This window comes from Ciona robusta, chromosome 10 (assembly GCF_009617815.1).
Source record: "Ciona robusta chromosome 10, ASM961781v2".
Lineage (NCBI taxonomy): Eukaryota > Metazoa > Chordata > Ascidiacea > Phlebobranchia > Cionidae > Ciona > Ciona robusta.
In genome coordinates this window covers 1,756,282-1,775,324 of record NC_143244.1, presented here as the reverse complement: position 1 = coordinate 1,775,324, position 19,043 = coordinate 1,756,282, and the positions used below count along the sequence as shown (strand labels likewise).

Below are 19,043 nucleotides of genomic sequence, written 5' to 3'. Positions count from 1 at the left end.
TCAACATAAGACGCCTTGCGGTACGACGTAGTCCGTTGATAAACGCATTCTGTAACAAAACTGATGACCGACAGACTGCTGTTGGTTTTAAACTGCTCATTAGCTTCACCTTGCGGACAGGAATGATTCAACTGGTACAAGAATCCAAGAAACTTAAAACTAGAGACAACTTTAAAACTTGGTGAAGAATAGTGTTACGATAAACTTGTATTTGTGAATCTAGAGATTCCCAACTAGTGACTTTCAAACAAATTAAAAATTGCAGTTTACGGAGCAGCTTGGTTTTCAACAGCGTTTCTTTGGTAAACTACGTTGTAACCCAAGTTCAGTAATGGCCACTGCTTCACTAATAGAGGATTTAGTCCATCTTACTCCAAAGTACAATTTATGACTTTATTCTTATATATTGGGCAAGCATGCTTCTATAATACCCAGTTTTTACGAGAATTTTGATTTTCTTTTATTCGGCGATCCTCTACTGTAAATTAAACAGCTCCGACATCAAGAAAATGTTATCTCGGTGACGTCATAGCACATTGTTAAAAAAACGGGTAACCACAGTTACTCTCCGAGAAGCTGTATTCTCTTAAATTATTCCAATAACCCTTGCAAAAAACGTCTTTGAAGACGGACACTAACATTTGGAGTAATTCTGCTCTGTAGCTCCAGTTTGCGGACAGATTGTAGACCAAAAAAACTAAACGAAGTCACACTGCTGAATGTATTCACATCTGGTAATCTAAAACAAGAACAAGTGGTAAAAATAATGTCCGGGTTCTGTATTTAAACGTGTGTGACACTTTTTATAGAGGTAAAATAGCTATTAGGAGTATAAAATGTAGAATTTAAGTTGACGCTAATTAAGAGAGATGTGCCATTAGGAATATTCTTCTTTGGAATCCAGGGAATTTTCTGAATGAATGAATGTAACTTACTTTATCCTCGCGTGACGGAAAACGACAGTCGTTATCACACGGGTTTAACACCTCGTGCCAGCTTACGAGTTGCCATGTATGTTACTTTGTGGGTGATTATTTTTTTTTTATGTATGGCTGATAATTTGGACAACCTATTAGTGCCACTGGGTTGAAGCAATTGTCGTTAAGTGTCTTGCCCAAGGACACATACGCCCACAATGGTAGCAGCGACGAGCCTTGAACGCATTACCTAATGGTTACAGGAAGGTGCGCTAACCACTACGCCACGGCGCCGGACAAAGCCGTGTTCCTGTTCTGAAGCTGTGTTCCATTCTGTACGGATGAGGTCCTACAGTGTGGTAGGCTCCGCAATGGTCCTATACTTTAGTTTGGCCTGTTGCTCTGTCTTCCAAAAGATTCTGCTTTCAATGTGGCATATCATGAGAATTATTGCCAGAGGCGACGCAATACTCCGTGTATGTATCTGACTGTTGATTGGCAGCCATCGTCGTGTCCAGAAGGACTGGGATTGTGTTCGTTTATTACGACAAAATATACTGCGGAAAACAATTGCACCAAATCTAGAATAAACAACAATTATTCCACGACGATCAAGAAGCACCTGTCGTGTTGCTTTCTTTCTACGCGACATGTGAGAAACGAGAGCCGCTCGAATTTTCTGGGTGCCATTTATACACAGTAGGCTATCACAAACATAGTAGTACTGCTTTAAATTAATAGAGAAGTACGAAGATGGGAAAAATAGACGTGTTTAAATCACGTGTAGATCATGGCGTTACAAAATAACTGATAAGATTGGAAATGTCCCTTACTATAAACAAGGATGAGAAGAAAAACAGAATCGAGAAATTAATTGTCAGGGTAAAGGTGTGGCAGCTAATGTTGTACTTAAGTGCCATCGTATGCAGATTGTGCTTTGAATTATAACTGCAGCTTTCTACTGAGTTGGAAGTGAGGTAGCCTGGAGGAGATTTCATTCTATGACCTCTTGTACAATATTGAAGATTGTATGTTCATCGTGGAAACAAACTTAGATCATAATGACTTACTGTGATGCTGGGATTGTCTTCTTGCGTGACGTCATTTTCTTTTGTGACGTCACTGATTACGTCATCGGGTAAACCCTCATCACAGGCGATGTTTAATACTTTGTGATTATTTTCATTTTCGAGTTCAAGTTCTTTCGTCTCTGTGAAGTCACAATCTTCAATGATGTCACTACTTTTAACGAGGTCACCACTTTCAATGACACCACTACGTTTAATGGCGTCATTGTCCACCTCATAACAAAAAGAATCTTTTTCACTTGACTGTTGAACCGTATGGATGTCTTTTTCATCCAATTCTTCTGTCACAACACTAAGAATTTCCGAAACCAATTTCCGAATATCGGTGTCTATGCTGTCCTCTGATTGGTCGCCTAGTGTAGGCGTGGCGGTGGATCTTAATTCTGATTGGTCCGGTGTATCAGTGTTTTTTAAAGACTTGGTTTCTGCTTTTAAGTCCACCGTGACGTCATTAACGACCGTTTCGGAAGTAGTGTTGGATTTGGGGCCGGGAGTAAAAACGTCATCTATGACGTCATGTGTGACATCATGGGTGACGTCATTGGATGGTTTGGAGTTCTGTGCTAGAGCTCTTTTCTCCATCTCACTGCTGCTGAACATTACAGGGGCGACCTGGGGTATAGAAATCATTAAAGAAAGAATGTAAACTACTTATTCTCAAAGTTTCAATATATGTAACTTTGGAAGTGACTATTTTTTGTTTTAAGATTTTTTTGATTTTTTTAAATGTTTGTTTGGCAATTTAAACACATTAAAGACCAATGGAATGAAGCATTTGTGTTAAGTGTCTTACCACACACGCCCACATTGGTATCAGTGACAAGTGATAAACCCAAACCTCTGGGCTAGCGGCAATGGGCCTAACTACTGCACCACAGTGCCCAACATCAATAAATTAGAGTTAATCATACTGTAATATTACCTGGTGGTATGATACACTGTTAGAAGGAAGCAACTCTGGGGAATTTATTGGGCTGTCATCAACATCTTGAAGCAGTTGTTGTTGTTGTTGCGGAACAACATTATTCAACATGTTCTGTTGGGGGTTGTTGGTTATTTGTTTTTGAGGTTGGTCTCCTTCCGTGTTTGTTGAATGTTGTTGTTGTTGTTGTTGTTGTTGTAGCGTGTTGTTGTTGCTGTTGTGTGAAAGATGGATAGGAGTTGATGAGATTTGAACCCCAGAGTTGGTCATGTCCATGTATCTGGTGGGAAAGGTTACTAAAGGTCACCAACTATTCACACTGATTGGTGTTGGAACAAAAGTATTTCAATTTGTGGGGAGTTTTGACTTTCAAGTTAATTAGTGGGTTAACGCTTATTGAGAATCTTTTAAAGATATATGAATAATATATTTTAATAGCTGTTTTCTGATCTATTTGCGTACGCTTTTCAACTTCTTATACAGGTGAAACAGGTTGCGTTTATTAACTAATACTTGGCACTGTATAAGACATCGAAATGTAGCCAGAGAAACGTCCAAAAAATGCCAAAAGAGCGGATTTTGAATGTGTGTAAAGAATTGTGACCCGATTTCCCGGAATTAGGCTGGGAGGATCTTTTTCATCTCTAACACCATTGAACCTCACCTGAGTCCGGATGTTTTTTCTTCCTCAGTTCTCATCCTCTCCTGCTGGATGAGATAAACTCTTCTAAGAGCTGACTCCTTGTTCCTTGCAGCATAATGAGAAATATCAGATATCAAACATTCTTGTTTCTCTGCCAACTCCTTTAACTGTGATAGAATATGATGTTTGTGTAAGAATTGAATGGATGCATTTAACTCGTTTTATCCTGGCAGGGCATGATAGACCCTATAACACAGGTTCGATTTTATATATCTCCTGACATTGAACTTTAAAAGTGATTACTTTTTAAAGATTTTATCATTATTTAATTGGTTTAATTTAGAAATAAATGAATCAAATAAATTAAATAATGCAACAGCTAAAGTTTACCTGACACAAAAATAACATAGTTTTAGCAGCATAAGTGAAGATCCTTAAATGGTTTACCTAATACCCTATTTCCATCAAAAGTTACTTTAAGCATTAAACACCAAAACATACAAAGTACAATTCAAATCACACTTAAAATAATATCCAAGTATTATCTAGATTCTAGATAGCCATGAATAATGTCCAAGTGTTAGATCACAATAGGTTGATTATGGTGTTGTTAGTATTAGCATTATGCCCAACATTTACATAACAGGCGTGGTGATAGTGGTTGAATGATAAACAAAGATAGGATGACTACATTGATGTCTATATATCATATGGGGTGGTGTGTACTTACTGAGTCACCTACTGAACCTCTTATATGAGAGTCATTATGTACAGACGTTATATTGAGTCTGTAGTTTACCGGAACAAATGGAGTGGTATACTGGTAGTGGTATACATACATAAAACCAAACGCTCAAACAGGAAAAAACACACTTGAATTTAGTGGCAAAAATAAATATCATATTAATAAAATAAAAAAATAGCTTTATGTATATAAACTCTAAACCCCGTGGCATTGAGCTGTACATCAGCTCCAAATCAAAGGTTTTTTGGCGTGTTTCGTTTCAGGACCTTACCCATATAGATTGAAATATGTGTCATAACGAAAATCATAAATCTTAATAATTTCTTTCGTTTTGCACTATTTAGCTATTTACCTATGTTCTATATGGAAATATACATATATTATTATAGTGATCTTACGGTGTCTTTAGCATTAGGTTTGTCAATGTCAAGCCTTAGAAGCGAAAAGTTGATTTTAAACGCGAGACTCAACGCCATCAACCCTCCAACTTTAATGTTGTTGTTGCGTAAGTCGAGTCGTATGATGCGGGGTGACTCAGCAAGAAATTCAGCAAGGGCAATGGCACCTTTAAAGTAAAAGGGATAAAAATACAAAAAAATAATCACCTAAGACATTTAATGGCAATTGCTTCAACTCAGTGCTCCCTGTTATCGCTTATATAGGTTAGAAAATGATAAATTTCGACAAAAATATTCACACACGACACCAAGTTACATAAGTGGTAACTCATAAGCGGGCAAGAGGTGTATGAAACATAACACACATGTTATAACGACTGCCATTCACACAAAGAAAATTAAGTTACATTCATTCATTTATCTGTGAAGCATTCTTGAATCTGGTGATTTAACATTCGTATTGTTGCACTTGCACATTTCTCATTGCATTACGATATAATACACCGACACCGAGTGCTACTAAATATGTAGTATAGAAAATTAATGCAAACTACATAATATTTAAATAAAAACTGATGCTGTATCATGAGACATGAGATATATATTATTGGAGGCATGGTATATAACTCTCTGGATATTTGTTACACCATTAGTTGGTCCCTGCTATTTATTGAGCAGCATTTGGTGAATGGAAATAATATCATACAAAATATTTGACCAAGATGAATGAGTAGTATATAGTGAAACCTTACGTCAATAAATGTGATAATGATTTATAAAGACTTCATATAAAACATATGCTGTCTAAATTTTGAATATTAATGTTCCATTATATTTTGGTAATGTCCTGTGACAAAAGGGAGGCCTGCGATAGTGGAATTTATGCAAGAGTTGGCCCATTAGGGTGATTACTTATAATAAAACATTGTTTTTAACACGGATGGATTAAACATAAAATAACCAAAAAAGTTGGTTGGGCAAAATAAACTTTACTTTAGTTTCCTTTCGATGGCAAAGTGATGTTTAATATTTTACAGACTTCCCACTTTCAGGTACACAGGTAACCCAGGATGTTGTTACCTCATAGACCCAACTAGATGTTGAAGCCTGTCGCTTCCCAAAGGTAAGTGACAAGGGCTTTGTTATATAATATGCTTAAAGTTTATACCTTCGCATGTTACTTTAGTTCCCACCATTCCCAGCCTTAGTAGTGAGTGGTTTTGTAGCAAACCATCCTTGAGTTTTGCAGCTCCATCATCACCAAGGACATTCTGACCCAAGTTTAATGTTGACAGGTTGTTGGTATACCTCTGTATCAATTGTGATGTAATTATGGGTTAATTAAACAGTAGGAATGTATCGGTTCAATAGTTCAAAAAAGTGGGGATTTCTGACTTAAATGTCAAGAGTGTAAATTATATAATCCAATTGACTTCACATGTATGTGGGTGCTAAGACTGAAAATTTATTAAACAAATATGACAGTGACGTAGCTTCTCCTGTTTTTAAAAAATGAAAATGTGTTAAAAAATTAAAAAAAAAATCAAAATGTGTTAAAAAATCAAAAAAAAAAATCAAAAAGAAATAAACCACACATCGAGTCATTTAAAATATTTGTGGTTAATGAACATAAAGTATTAGCAATCATGACATTTTATAAATAAGCTATTTAGCTATATGATATGAACATAAATATTGGTTAAATAATTCAAAATTCAAAAATACTAAATAAATTATTTGTCTTTCTAACATACAGAATAGTTAAGAAAAAAATAACTTCTGTGTAAAAATGGATTTGTTTTTACCAAAGCTGTTGCTAGTTTTGACATGCTCTGATGTGATATCTGGTTATTCCACAAAACCAAGGTTTGCAATCCACATGCTCCATTCTGTGGTTGGGTCATGATGCCCGAACATAAGTGGCTTAACCCAACATCCTGTAGGAGAGGGTAAGGGAGAATATGAATATGTAAAATATTAGGGAATTTAGAAAAATAAATATAGTTCTGCGTAATTTTGCAAAAGCAGGCAAATTATATAGGATCTGTAATTGTATGTATATATATATATATAAATATATACATTTTTTATATTTATCTATCTGACAAAATACATGTCTAAAATATTCAATAAATATAAATAAATGGTAAAACAGCACAAGATGCATCAGCACTCGGGTTAAAGATGTCACTTAATATATTCAACTGCAAATAAGTCATAATATTGATTTCTGTCTCAACAGATTCAGCACCTCGTTCAATTCATAAAACCTATGAAATGAGTTTGGCATCCAATAATTGAGATGTAATTTATCATGATGAATAAATCAATTGTTTGCTCGGACAATTTCAAACATGGGATTAGCAATCTAACATGACAGTGATAAACCAAGTTATAATTACTTTTTTACCATTGGTACCATAGGTGCAAAATCTTGTGGTAGAATAGACATAGCATTAACAAACAAAGGTACCAAGAACAGTTATTTAACAAACTGTTTAAAAAGCTGTTTGTAAAGGAATTTTGTCACTAAGCTGCATAAGTATAAATACATATAACAGTGTCACTGTCAGTGTATATCATGTGTACTGAGACTAGTATTGATATTCTGCTTTTACCCACTAATGAATTGTAGCATCCTGGGTATTGTGGCAATGGGCCCACTCTGGTCCAAATCTCAAACAAGGCTTAAATCTTATGTCCCTTGGCAACCTACACTCTTGTAGGACTTCACCCACATAAAATAGAATACAGTATATTGTGTTAGTGACTCAACAGACAAAACACTCCTTACCTGTATCAAGTTGTTTCGAATGTCAAGCAGTTGAAGAACGAAGTTAAATTTAAGAAGGTTTGCGATTTGTAAAGCATCGGTGGAAAGCAGTCGATTATCAGCAAGGAATAATTCCCTCAGAGTTACATTCATTCTTAAAGCAGCGACTGTGGAGAATATGTTGTGTTGGTTTAAAAATGCATGAGGTATTGCAAAGATATTCTATTCTACGTGCGTGAGGTCCTACAGCAGGGCAAGTCATAGGACCTGAAGTTTAGGTTAGGGTTGGCTCATTACCCAAACACTCAGGGTTCTAAACCTCATTAAGAGCAGTGGATTGAATTGATGTCTGTTAAGTATCTTGCCTAAGGACGTCTAATAATATACATATAGAGATAGAGCATCAAACCTGGGTTATTCAGTTATTATGCAAACACCCCACCTCTTGGGCACTGCGGCAATGACAAGATTATAAACCAAACCATATAAATAAATTGAACCAGATAAAAATCACAACACATAATACAACAAAACAGAATTGTTTGTAAACACAGAAACTCACATATGAGCAACATGGGCCTTCCGCTAAGTGAAGCATTCTCCAGATGCAAAGTCACCAAAGTATTGCTAAGACGTAGCGCACGTCCCACGAAAGGTACGGCCTGATCAGTGAGCGGAACGCTGTGTGCGTCGAATAATCGCAAACATGACATCTGAAAAAATATTGACATATATAAAATACATGATATTATGCAAAAAAAATAGTAAAAAACATACAAAGAAATTGACATATTTTTATTATATGCTATAAACTTTACTTTAAATTAATATTTCGGAAAATGTTTATTAATAATTATAACAAGACATATATGTATTAATATGACATTATGTACAAAACATACAAACCAAGAAAGCACATAACTTAAAGGCTTATACAAGTTTTAGGCATCTCTTTGAATAGGTGAGTATGAAAAATATTCTATATATATAAATAAAATTTTATGAGATTTTTTTAATATGCTTATTAAGTATGTTTTGATGCCAATTAGTTTTTAGTTTGTAAAACAACTTTAAACAAACTTTTAAAATAGTAGTGAGCAAGTTTAAATACAAGTGTATAATACACAGGAAACATAAGTGGCATGACACATACAGTCATAAACACATGATATACTCCTAGTCTCCTACACACATATTTTGTCCGTGACACATAATATTGCATAACTTCAAACTAAGTAATTACCATCACAGGTGTATGAGGTAATTGACTCTGGTTGAATTGGTGCAACAACAACATATGACTAACATTAGGTTAAACCCATGGTATCAGTGGTCAAGTAAGGCCACTATAAACACTGTGTATGATGGTAAACAGGAACACACTGTGTCATACCAGGTAAACAGAGGAAAGTAGATTAGGAGAAAATAATATGACCCATGAACCCATGAAGACATGACCACAATTACACTGAATTCTTTGAAATTCCCTAAACAGTCTATTATTCTATATTATAGACTACAGGCTATATTGTTAAATCTAAATTGTATATATTTATTATATTACTGAAACTAATTTTGTATCTAACCTGCAAAACATTCTTAAATGTCTTCTCTTTTGTTATTGTATACAATTACAGTAAACTGTTCAAACATGTTATTTCAAAGTAAATATTTATATAAGCTCATAGTCATGGCTCATGAACAAAATGTTTCTTTATTCTTTAACTGGGAGATAATGAGAACCATTGTTTAAAAATTCGATATTAAAATCATTCTATGTACTGACTTTACTAAAAAGTGTTAATTCATACAGAATTTGAGAATGTTTATAAATTATATATATATATTTAGATTCTAACAGCAAATTTTGATTTTCTTTACATTTTGATTTTAAGTTGTTACAAATGCAAGTCGGAACTTGTTTATATAAAGAAATAAAGCACAAATATTATTTAACAATTAAGTTATATGGAGGGAGGAGAGATATCTTTTGCTTTCGATTCTAAAATACTAAACCTAGATTCAAATATAAAACAAATCTACATTCTGTATTCTTAATTAGAAGTAGTGAAACCTAAGATAACACAAACAGAAAAGGTAAACTTAAGCTATTACGCATTTCCTGTGAATGAGGTGAAGCACTTTACACATGCATGGTTTTAACTTTGATAAACAAAACAAACCAAAGCTTTCAATGCACAAGCAAAACTTGTGTTGTCAAATTTACTGTCAGACTATAAAAATATAAATGTATAAATATTCTTAAAACTTTATTATAAACCTAAATAATAAAATTTATTTTTACTGTGTTTGTTTCAAATTAATAAGAAAAAAAGAGAAACTAATTGATAAACATGACATGGCTATTTATAACACATTATACTGCAAAGCAGATCCATATAAAATTTGGCAGCTATGATGTAAATTAAAAAAGAATTCCAAAATTAAATGTTTCAATAAAGCTTGAAAAAAAATTGCAATACTGCAAATTAACTTTAAAATCTGCATCACATAAATGCCACAGAAATGAAAAAGACCGTGCCAACTACTAAACACCTGTAGCAATGGCACTGCCATGCAATAGAAAATAAATGCCAGCAACCACAGGTATCTAACTTTTTTAAATGCAAGAAGGCAGAAATAGTTAGGCATGCTGATTGCTGATTAATGCAGTGTATAAAATTTCAGGGTAGGCATGTTAGGTTCTTAAAGCAAATCTCTTCAGATTTCACTTATCAAAGATGTCATTTTGTAAATCAAATACCAATTACAAGCTATCGTGAATTTTTGCACTGCATTAACACTGCCTACCCTGCCATTCCAGGTTTGGTTCCTAAGTCACATACAACAACACATATAAACCAACCTTTCTCATCATATGAGCTGCTGCCTGCCATCCATTTGTACCAAGGTTCCTGTTGAACCCAATAAGAACATTGACAGCAGATTCATAATATTCGATCATGTCAAACAACGATGCGGCAGACTGTGGAAATTTATACATTGATCATGTTATAATGTCCACCAAAGAAGTTTACTTTGAAATGTATGATAAAGGTCAGGGAATTATTATTAGAGTCTATGTTATGTCAAAGAAAAATCATTACTGTAGTGTGGAGTGTAAACTTTCATGAAATTTATTTTCAGTTTTACTGTTACAATGCTAACCCCTACCCACAGCCAATTTTGCTTTTAATTTTTTAGAACCTAAATCGAAAATGCAATTGTAATGTTCGATTGAGCCTTGAGCATCTTAATGATTCAAATTAAATTCAAATGGAATCACAAACTCTATGTAAATGAGTGACACTTTGGTGGCATATGGTGGAGTTATGAGGAAATTGCTGTTGTAGACCGTAATTGATAAATTGTGCAACATTAATGAATTTGGTTACCGATGTTTGACTATGAGTGTAAAGTGTAACTATATTTCAATAAAGCAATTTTATAATATTAAAGACACACCCCAGATTTGGGGAAAACCTTAGATTTCTGTTAAAACATGAAAGCAATGAATACCGTTACCCTACAGACAGGGTCATTGCAGTAATGACGTGCTACAGATTTACTTATTGCTTACAATCAAATAACCATCAAAGGCGTATTTATAGCGTTAATATAGACAACCTGAACTCATTTAGTGCCTGGTAATTCGTAAGTAGTCAAAGCAAATCGAATTTATTTACAACAGAAATAGACTTTCTTACATCATCATCAAGATTAGTGGCTTCCAAATCCATGATAACAAACTGAACTCTTTTAAACACCGACTCCAATGTTTCAACAACTTTCGAATCAAGTTTTTCACCTGCAAGAAACAAACTGTTGTCAAGATCAGGTGATTAGACACTCATGGACAGTAGACCTAAACAGAACTATAGGAGTAAAGTTTTAAAGCACATATTTATTAAACTCTTACTTGGCATAATTCCTCTTCCTGTTAAAAAAACTAAAACCCAGATAATGTCTTGCCGAATGTCAGACTATATTAATATGTTAACCCACATTTTGTGAATAGGCCAACTAAATACCACATAAGAAAAGAAATAAACGCATGTTTTACCTTTTAATGTTAGAGAATGAGCTCTGATTGAGAAATCTGTAATTTCCTGTTAAAAGGTTGGAAACATTAGAAATATTTACACAAGCAACAAACTAATTAGATTAAAACAAACTTATTAACCAGGACACTTACTTGCAACTGCATTAATAGCTTTGTGATTGGTTTTACACCCCATTGTTGGCATGCTTGAGTGTATGCTTGGATGAGATCCTCTGTTGATGTTGTTTTAGCTGGGCAGAAATGTAAAGTTTTAACATATGGTGAAATACATACATAGGCACAAACATGGGTATGCCCTGTAATATCTAGCATGCTATGGGATTTGTATGATAACCTATGTAAATATTCTTGCTATCTGGGTACAATGTGTAGTATGTATGAGTGTAACACTAACAAATAATCAAATAATGATGCAGGATTTGGTGCAAAACAAATATGCCAATATGCTATTTTTTAGAGCATTTCTAAACAATTTATTATTTATTGGTAAGTACTAGGTATGACCGTAGATTTATAAATAATCCATGAATACCAGTTGCAGATGCATTTTAAAGCTATAATATATTATTTGCAAAATTGTTGAATATGCTTATAATAAGCCAATCTTTAAATATGCTAATAGTATACAAATTGCTAAATGGTAAATAATACAGATTGGAAAGAGAGACATGTTGTATAGAATATGGGTATGGCCACATTTAATTTTAATAAATAAATTTAAAAGTATGTGCAAAATTTGTTTATTAAATAGAAATTTAGAGCAATATATTTTAAAATGTTTCAATATGTATTGGGAATAGGATAGAGACAGGCAGTTGTTGATTTGGTAACCACATTAATTATTTACAGTTTACACTTACCTTGGGCCCATGGGTTTCTTGGTTCACCATACCCACTAATAATCTTGTCATCATCTGGGAAAGAAACTCTCCGCGATTCGTTTTTATTTTTCTCTTCCCTTGAAAGATTCAGTATGCTGTTCACAGAACGAAAAGGAACTCTCAATTTTGGCACTCCATCTGAGGGAAAAACGTAACATTAGTTTGTGTAAAACAGAGTAACCTTATAAGACTGTAACAAATAAAACTGAAAATGTTTATTTAAAATTTAATGTTGCGATCTATAACAAACCGTATGCCAGTGTGTAAAAAAACAAAAAGAAAACATATATGCGCATATGTAGACAACAAAATGATATGTTAGACATACAGTAACAAGCTTGGTGCATGAATAAGATGTTACACTTATACTACGGATAAAATACTAAATTTTAAGGGTTATATCATTGACACTAAGTTACTGGATCAGCAGACTTTGGTTTTAAGACACAAATAATAGAGTACGATAGGAATAACACAGTGGCAGAGGTTTTTTAACCATTTCGTAAAAGATTGTTCTTTCCTTTAAGCGAACTCATTTACAATAGCCATACTCTAAACAAACCTAATTATACAGCGCCAAATCAAAACTGAACATTTTAGTTTAAAATCTGACAAATATACAAAACATACCATTTCTTACTTTTATTTATTTATTCACTATAAAGTGCCTTATCTATAAAATATTTCATTTTACAAATCTAAAAAGGGAATGAAACGAAAACTGAAAATTACAGTTCAAGCGTTTGACTACTTGTTCACAAAAATGTCTTTACATTCACAAAATACCTGAATCGTTTTCACTTATGTTGTCTCCTTTATTTATTGGAACTTCAGGTGAATTTAGTGACATTGCCTTTATAGATGCATCGTTCTGGTCTCCATTAAATGCTTCAGATTCGGCCATTATGGCTTACACATCTGCATACAGTTACCACCTCCCTTGAAATTAAATAACTAAACAACGTAACGGTACCCTAAATATTTGAATACCTAAACGTACAAGTTTGTTAATGTAACCACTAAAATAAATACATACATACGCAATTTCAAAGTAATCTAGTGTACACAGAGCAAAATATGTTGTTCTTGTACTAGTCGTACTTAAACCTTGTTCGTATTTACGTCAATAAAGAGAGTCACAAGTTTGCGTTTGTCATCTGTCTTCGTACACACCAAGCGCTCAAGCATGACACTACGCAACAAAATCATAGATACCTAAACTAACTTTGACCTAAACATATGTTTAGGTATCTATATATGACAAAATCAAGTTGATTCCAAGCATTAATAAAATCGGGAAGTATTTAAACTGAACAAGTTTTCGTAGTTTAAAATAATTTTATTGGAGAAGTATAAAATATTTCACGTACGAAATCACTTTTGTTTTACTTGACACTGTACAAGAACTTGAAGGCAGGGAAATATGTACCATGGGCGAATTGACTAAGAAGTCTGATTGACTAAGAAGTCTGATTGACTAAGAAGTCTGACTAAGAAGTTATACCACACCCGCATTACTTGCAGGTTACAGTTTTCATATACTTGACCAACAGTTTGCGTAAAGCTCCTTTCATTTCTCGCAAGCGGAACGCATACACTACAGGGTTTACCATAGAGTTGGCATGGGAAAGAAGGACCGCCAAGTCCATAAGCCAGTCTGGTCGACGGCAGTCCGGACAATACAGAGTAATGCAATTAATAATATGAACTGGTAGCCAACACAAAGCGAAAAGTCCGATCACTGTAAATAAACTTCGAGCTGCGGTAAACTCTTTCCAAAGCAACTTTGATTTTCGACGGAGCCTGCGGGCTGATACATCAGCAGCAACGCTGTCAAAGTCGTCACAGGAACTTAAGAGATTGCTGGACCTTCTTGAGCTCCCAGACACAAATAATTCACGAGGGTTCTGTATCTTCTTTACTACACTGGCATTCGAAGTGGTCTCAATGGCGTAAAACTGTTCGGACACCTCCGTTACTGATGAAGACCTTTTCAACGTGTTCTTTGAAACATAAAAGTATTTGTTAACGTAAAATGGGACGAGAAAATAGAATGAAACCATGTTCTGTCTCACCCCACTCACTGTATAGTACTGTGGGGTAAGGTCGGACATTTTTAGCACATAATATTCAAATATCCTGATTGTGTTTTAAACAAATAATAACGGCCTATGGTAGTTACCCGAAATAGGAATATGAAATCTTATTTGATATACTTGCGGGCACAATTAATACACATATAATAGGATGGGGAAGATGGGATATCTTTTCATTCTATTTTCTCGTCCCATTAAGTAGTAAACAAAGAACTTTCAAACAACTATAAAATCGTATCTACACGACTCTCATAGACCGTTATTATTTGTTTGAAACACGATCAAGATATTCGGATATTAAGTGCTAAAGGTGTCCCAACTTACCCCACAGAAGTATAGTATAAATATGCGCTTGTTTTACGACTTACTGGGTTCTTATTCCCACTCAACTTCATAGCTTCTCGGGCTGCGGTTAGAGCAAGGCTAGTTTCTTCCAAGACCTCATCAGTCGGTGAAGATTCAACAGTGTTGGATATGGTTCGGGTGCGATAAGATAATACTGAAGCCCCACGTCGGCGTGGGTGAAAAGCAACGTCAGAATAGATTTTCTGCAGTTGCTTCTTAGCTGACTGTAGAAAATAGTGGATATATACTATAGTTTGAAATATAGTTAGATCCCAGCAGGTCCCAGGATGTGCCACACCATAAAATTTTATAAGGTTTAATAAATGATGCTTACCCCAACCTGCTACACTATCTCTATAGCAGGCTTTGGTCACATTAAGCATGTCTGCATTTACCCGAAAAATCATGAGGTAGAGAGCAAACATGGCGATAAACGGGATCAAAACACAACCAACAAAGTTGAAGTAGACCATATACTCCATGGAGACGACTTGTTCGAAGGCGCATCGTTTTACAGCATGTAAACTGGGCAAAATACATCGAGCTTAAGTTTGTGAACATATATACATGATATTAACTCAACTGTGAACATGAGGTGTAGGACTATACTCCATCTCGACAGTGAGCATAAACTGCATAAATATGAACACACCGCGTGTGTCTGGGTATCATAAAACACTTGTGTTTAATTTGACACTAACATAAGCTGTTATGACTACACCATGTGTGTGTGTGGCGTATCAGAATGCACGTATGTTTTTTTGTATCAATATTGTAATAAAATGTTTTATTGCCGTGTGTTCAAAAAAACAAATAAATTTATGCTTACAGCAGTGTAGTAACTTGAAACAGATGGCATTATATTTAAAAACAAAATAAAAAGTTTATGGTTCTAAAATATATTACTTTTCTGCGCTGGCTCCTACCGCCGACTCCCAACCAAGCGCAATAACGCTTCCACCAAGCCATGAAACAACGATGCCAACTTTTACACGATACAGTGTTATGTAAGCTCGATATCTGCGGAAACATTTGTTGTGACTCCTATTTTCTTGATTTACTCCTCTAAGGTTTACAACATTAACGCGGGTTATTGTTGGTTTTATCGTTCAAGCAAGGCAGAAAATAGACTTTTACAGGCCTTGTGCGCATGTTAGATGTAATAAAATTAAACTTTGTTTTTAGAGAATCGGTAAAGGATCCAAAACAACACCTCAGTTATAAACAAACAATTTCAAATCTTTTACAGCATAATTTTACACCATTAAAACAAAGGACACACAACTCAAATAATTTAATCAATGTTTTGTTACACACACCTTGTGCTTACCAGTTAGCGTGTAGGTGTAACCTTAAATTTTACGGAAGTTCAACTTTTATTTACCACACTCATAGCTTACCTTAAATGAAAGTGTATAGCCACGAAACGGTCAATAGCAATCAGCAAGAGTCCCCAAATGGACACCTGTGTTGCGAAGAGCTGGAATGCCACCATGGCAAGACACAGTGGAAAACATACCGTACCTTGGTGTACTGGGTGATCAGTGTCTGTCGTTTGCCCGCTTATTTGCAGACCTGGAAACAAACGTTTGAAATTTATGCCAAACCTTGTTTAGGCATCGGAACCGGGTTACATTGCGTAGAACAAGTACATTGTTGGTTCTAAAATTTTAATTTTATAAACACATACTTTTATTTTGTTCCTTATTTAATCAAACACTTAGTGCAAAACTACTGTGAGATTAAAGCAAAAAATAAACTTGCTTCAAAAAGCGTAAAAATATTTCAATTAGGTTAAACAGAAACACCCTGAAAACGTATCTTTACCGAGACCAATCCTTAGAACAATAGCGCTTGGAATTGCCAGCAGTGCGACTGATATATCTGCAACAGAAAGGCTTGCTAACAGGCAAAATGTTGGTGTTTGTAGGTTTTTGAACCTTATTATCGCAATGAAAACGAATAAGTTGCTGAACAAAGCAAAGACTGCGATAATGATTTCAGCTGCTATGTAAGCCAAGACTTCTGAATCATCAAACACCTGGAAGTTAGAAAGATTATAACAGCACATCTAAAATACAGTGAGATTAAATTCTACATATAGCCTAGTATAGTGCATGGGTGCTATGAACTCACGTTGAGTAAACTCTACTATCAACCGTGTTTAAATATTATTGTTTTAGCAGTAGCCTATATACTCATATCACATACAATACAAAGCATTTTCAGATGGCACGGTGTAGCTACTTAATTAAGCTTACAAAAACAAACAAAATATTGGTAAATAAAGTACAGAGTATACAATTGGGTAAGATGGGCCATGCTTTTATCCTCTTTTCGTTATTTGTAGTAAACACAGAATACAAGAATTTTAACCGTATATCCTCAGGACTCTTAACGAGCGTGGTTATTTGTTATAAACAAGATAAGGAAATTGAACATTGTAAGCTGACGGTAACCCACAAACCATCTTACCCCACAAAACTATACATCTAAATAAAGCACTTACGTCACCGGATGTCGAGATGTTGTTTATGATTGAAGAATTTGAAGTTAAATTTAGAGTTTCGTTTAACATTTCGTCCATTTCTTTGTAGTTGTAATGTTGCTATTTAACGCAGAAGTCTTCAGTTTTAAAGTAAGATTGAGCTAATGGTATGTTAGATCTTTGGCTCGACGAAACCCTATTGTGAGTATATAGGGGTGTAAAACTTATATGCGTTATCATTCTAGAATTACAGACACAAAAGGGCAAAACGTTTCGTAGCTTATAAGCACCGTGAAGCGTAGACCCTAACCTGCCAATCAGGCATCTTTATAGTGCCCCGCCTACTTTAGGCTCACAATGTACTTTATTTCACTACGTTGAAACACTTTTTCTTTAAACTGAACATATTGTGATCATAGCATCTTAATAAAGACACACGACGGAGTTTTCAGTCTAACTAGGCCAACTTTAGTAAAAACAATGTTGGTTACTTTGTACTTGAAACAATGTTACTGTATTTGTCTGCTTTGCCCTGTAACACTTTTTCATATCTAATACATCGTAGTTTGGAGGAAGACAGGACACACTAAGCACATAATATCCTAATATCCTAATCGTGTTTTAAACAACTAACAACGGTCTTGGTGGTTCCATGGGAATCGTGAGGATGCGATTTTATATTTATTTAAATTATCATTGTTTACTACCAAATGGGACGAGAAAATAGAATGAAAATACGTCCTATCTCCCCTCAACCATGCCATGGAATTGCCAGCTTAAGCACAAAAGTGGAATGTATACAAGAGTAATTAGAGCCAAGGGTACTTGAATAAGGATATAAATACGACAATAAAATCCTTCGCTTTAACTCCACTATTGCCACGTAAACAAAATTTGAATTTAATGCCACTGTTCTATAAAAGCTAAAGCTTTAATTAGTATTAGATAATTTTTTCAGGTAACCGACAATAACATATTTCCAATCTAACAGCCAAAAACTGCCGTACCTGTCAATCACTAGAGCAGAAATGTTTCGTAAGTCCTGTTTCTACAATTAATCTAAAAACACAATTAATCATTTTAGATAAAGTATCCAAATATTGAACACAACATAAATCTCATTACAAACTAATTCAATCCACTATCAAGCAAACCTGTAAACAGGATCTAGGTTCATCATAAAATAACTGTTTGAGAGCTACTTCACTGGTGCTACTAAATTCCATTCTAAATTACCCTGAGCGTGGATATAACCAGTTTAATTTAAATAAACGCCTCGACTCCGGCACGTTTTCATAATTGCTCGGGAAATCATTAAGCTCACGGAAAATGCGAGAAAAGCACAGGCGATTTTATAAAATAACGACGTGTCCTCGTTATTACGGTAGGCTACATTCCTCCAAACTTTTATGAATCGTCCCTAATCATAATTAAAGGTAAACAAATATAGTGATAAGCTGGCGCGATGGCGGAACTGTTTTAAACTAGTTCGCACGTTTGTCACAGCACACGCTAACTCGCTTACTGTGGCGACTTACGTCTATATCCAGTCAAGGGCACCAATGAGATATAAGATGTCTCCTACTATCCGTAGTTAGCCGACACAGACAGTAACAAAGCGGGGCGCTTCAGCATTCAATGGATAGCAATCATAACAAGGGAAATAAAGATGAAATATTCCAGT

General features: G+C 34.7%; 2 protein-coding genes across 2 annotated transcripts; both read right to left on the bottom strand.

The window, feature by feature from the left end:
* Positions 1–1,441: 1,441 nt before the first annotated feature.
* LOC149729421 (uncharacterized) lies at positions 1,442–13,443 on the bottom strand. Its single transcript, XM_089886447.1, has 14 exons — positions 13,217–13,443; positions 12,410–12,568; positions 11,682–11,779; positions 11,550–11,595; positions 11,194–11,294; positions 10,353–10,472; positions 8,049–8,199; positions 7,508–7,653; positions 6,519–6,650; positions 5,882–6,023; positions 4,714–4,880; positions 3,592–3,737; positions 2,928–3,207; positions 1,442–2,617 (listed from the first exon to the last, which is right to left on the bottom strand). The coding sequence occupies exons 1-14, from the start codon at positions 13,332–13,334 to the stop codon at positions 1,952–1,954; spliced, it is 2,472 nt and encodes an 823-aa protein (XP_089742573.1). The 5' UTR covers positions 13,335–13,443; the 3' UTR covers positions 1,442–1,951.
* Positions 13,444–13,748: 305 nt separating this feature from the next.
* Positions 13,749–19,009, bottom strand: LOC149729420 (adenosine receptor A2b-like). Its single transcript, XM_089886457.1, has 7 exons — positions 17,381–19,009; positions 16,699–16,912; positions 16,272–16,446; positions 15,778–15,891; positions 15,267–15,396; positions 14,895–15,095; positions 13,749–14,433 (listed from the first exon to the last, which is right to left on the bottom strand). The coding sequence occupies exons 1-7, from the start codon at positions 17,456–17,458 to the stop codon at positions 13,945–13,947; spliced, it is 1,401 nt and encodes a 466-aa protein (XP_089742583.1). The 5' UTR covers positions 17,459–19,009; the 3' UTR covers positions 13,749–13,944.
* Positions 19,010–19,043: the final 34 nt, after the last annotated feature.

Bases quoted from the DNA above. Each gene is read 5' to 3' on its own strand.
- LOC149729420 (XM_089886457.1), bottom strand. From the start codon at position 17,458: ATGGACGAAATGTTAAACGAAACTCTAAATTTAACTTCAAATTCTTCA. The intron at 16,447-16,698 runs GTAAAGATACGT...GTTTGTTTCCAG, and splicing joins TGTTCTAAGGATTGGTCTCG to GTCTGCAAATAAGCGGGCAA. The intron at 15,892-16,271 runs GTAAGCTATGAG...ATGTTTCCGCAG, and splicing joins GCTATACACTTTCATTTAAG to ATATCGAGCTTACATAACAC.
- LOC149729421 (XM_089886447.1), bottom strand. From the start codon at position 13,334: ATGGCCGAATCTGAAGCATTTAATGGAGACCAGAACGATGCATCTATA. The intron at 6,651-7,507 runs GTAAGGAGTGTT...CCTCTCCTACAG, and splicing joins TTCGAAACAACTTGATACAG to GATGTTGGGTTAAGCCACTT. The intron at 4,881-5,881 runs GTATAAACTTTA...TTTACTTTAAAG, and splicing joins AACTAAAGTAACATGCGAAG to GTGCCATTGCCCTTGCTGAA.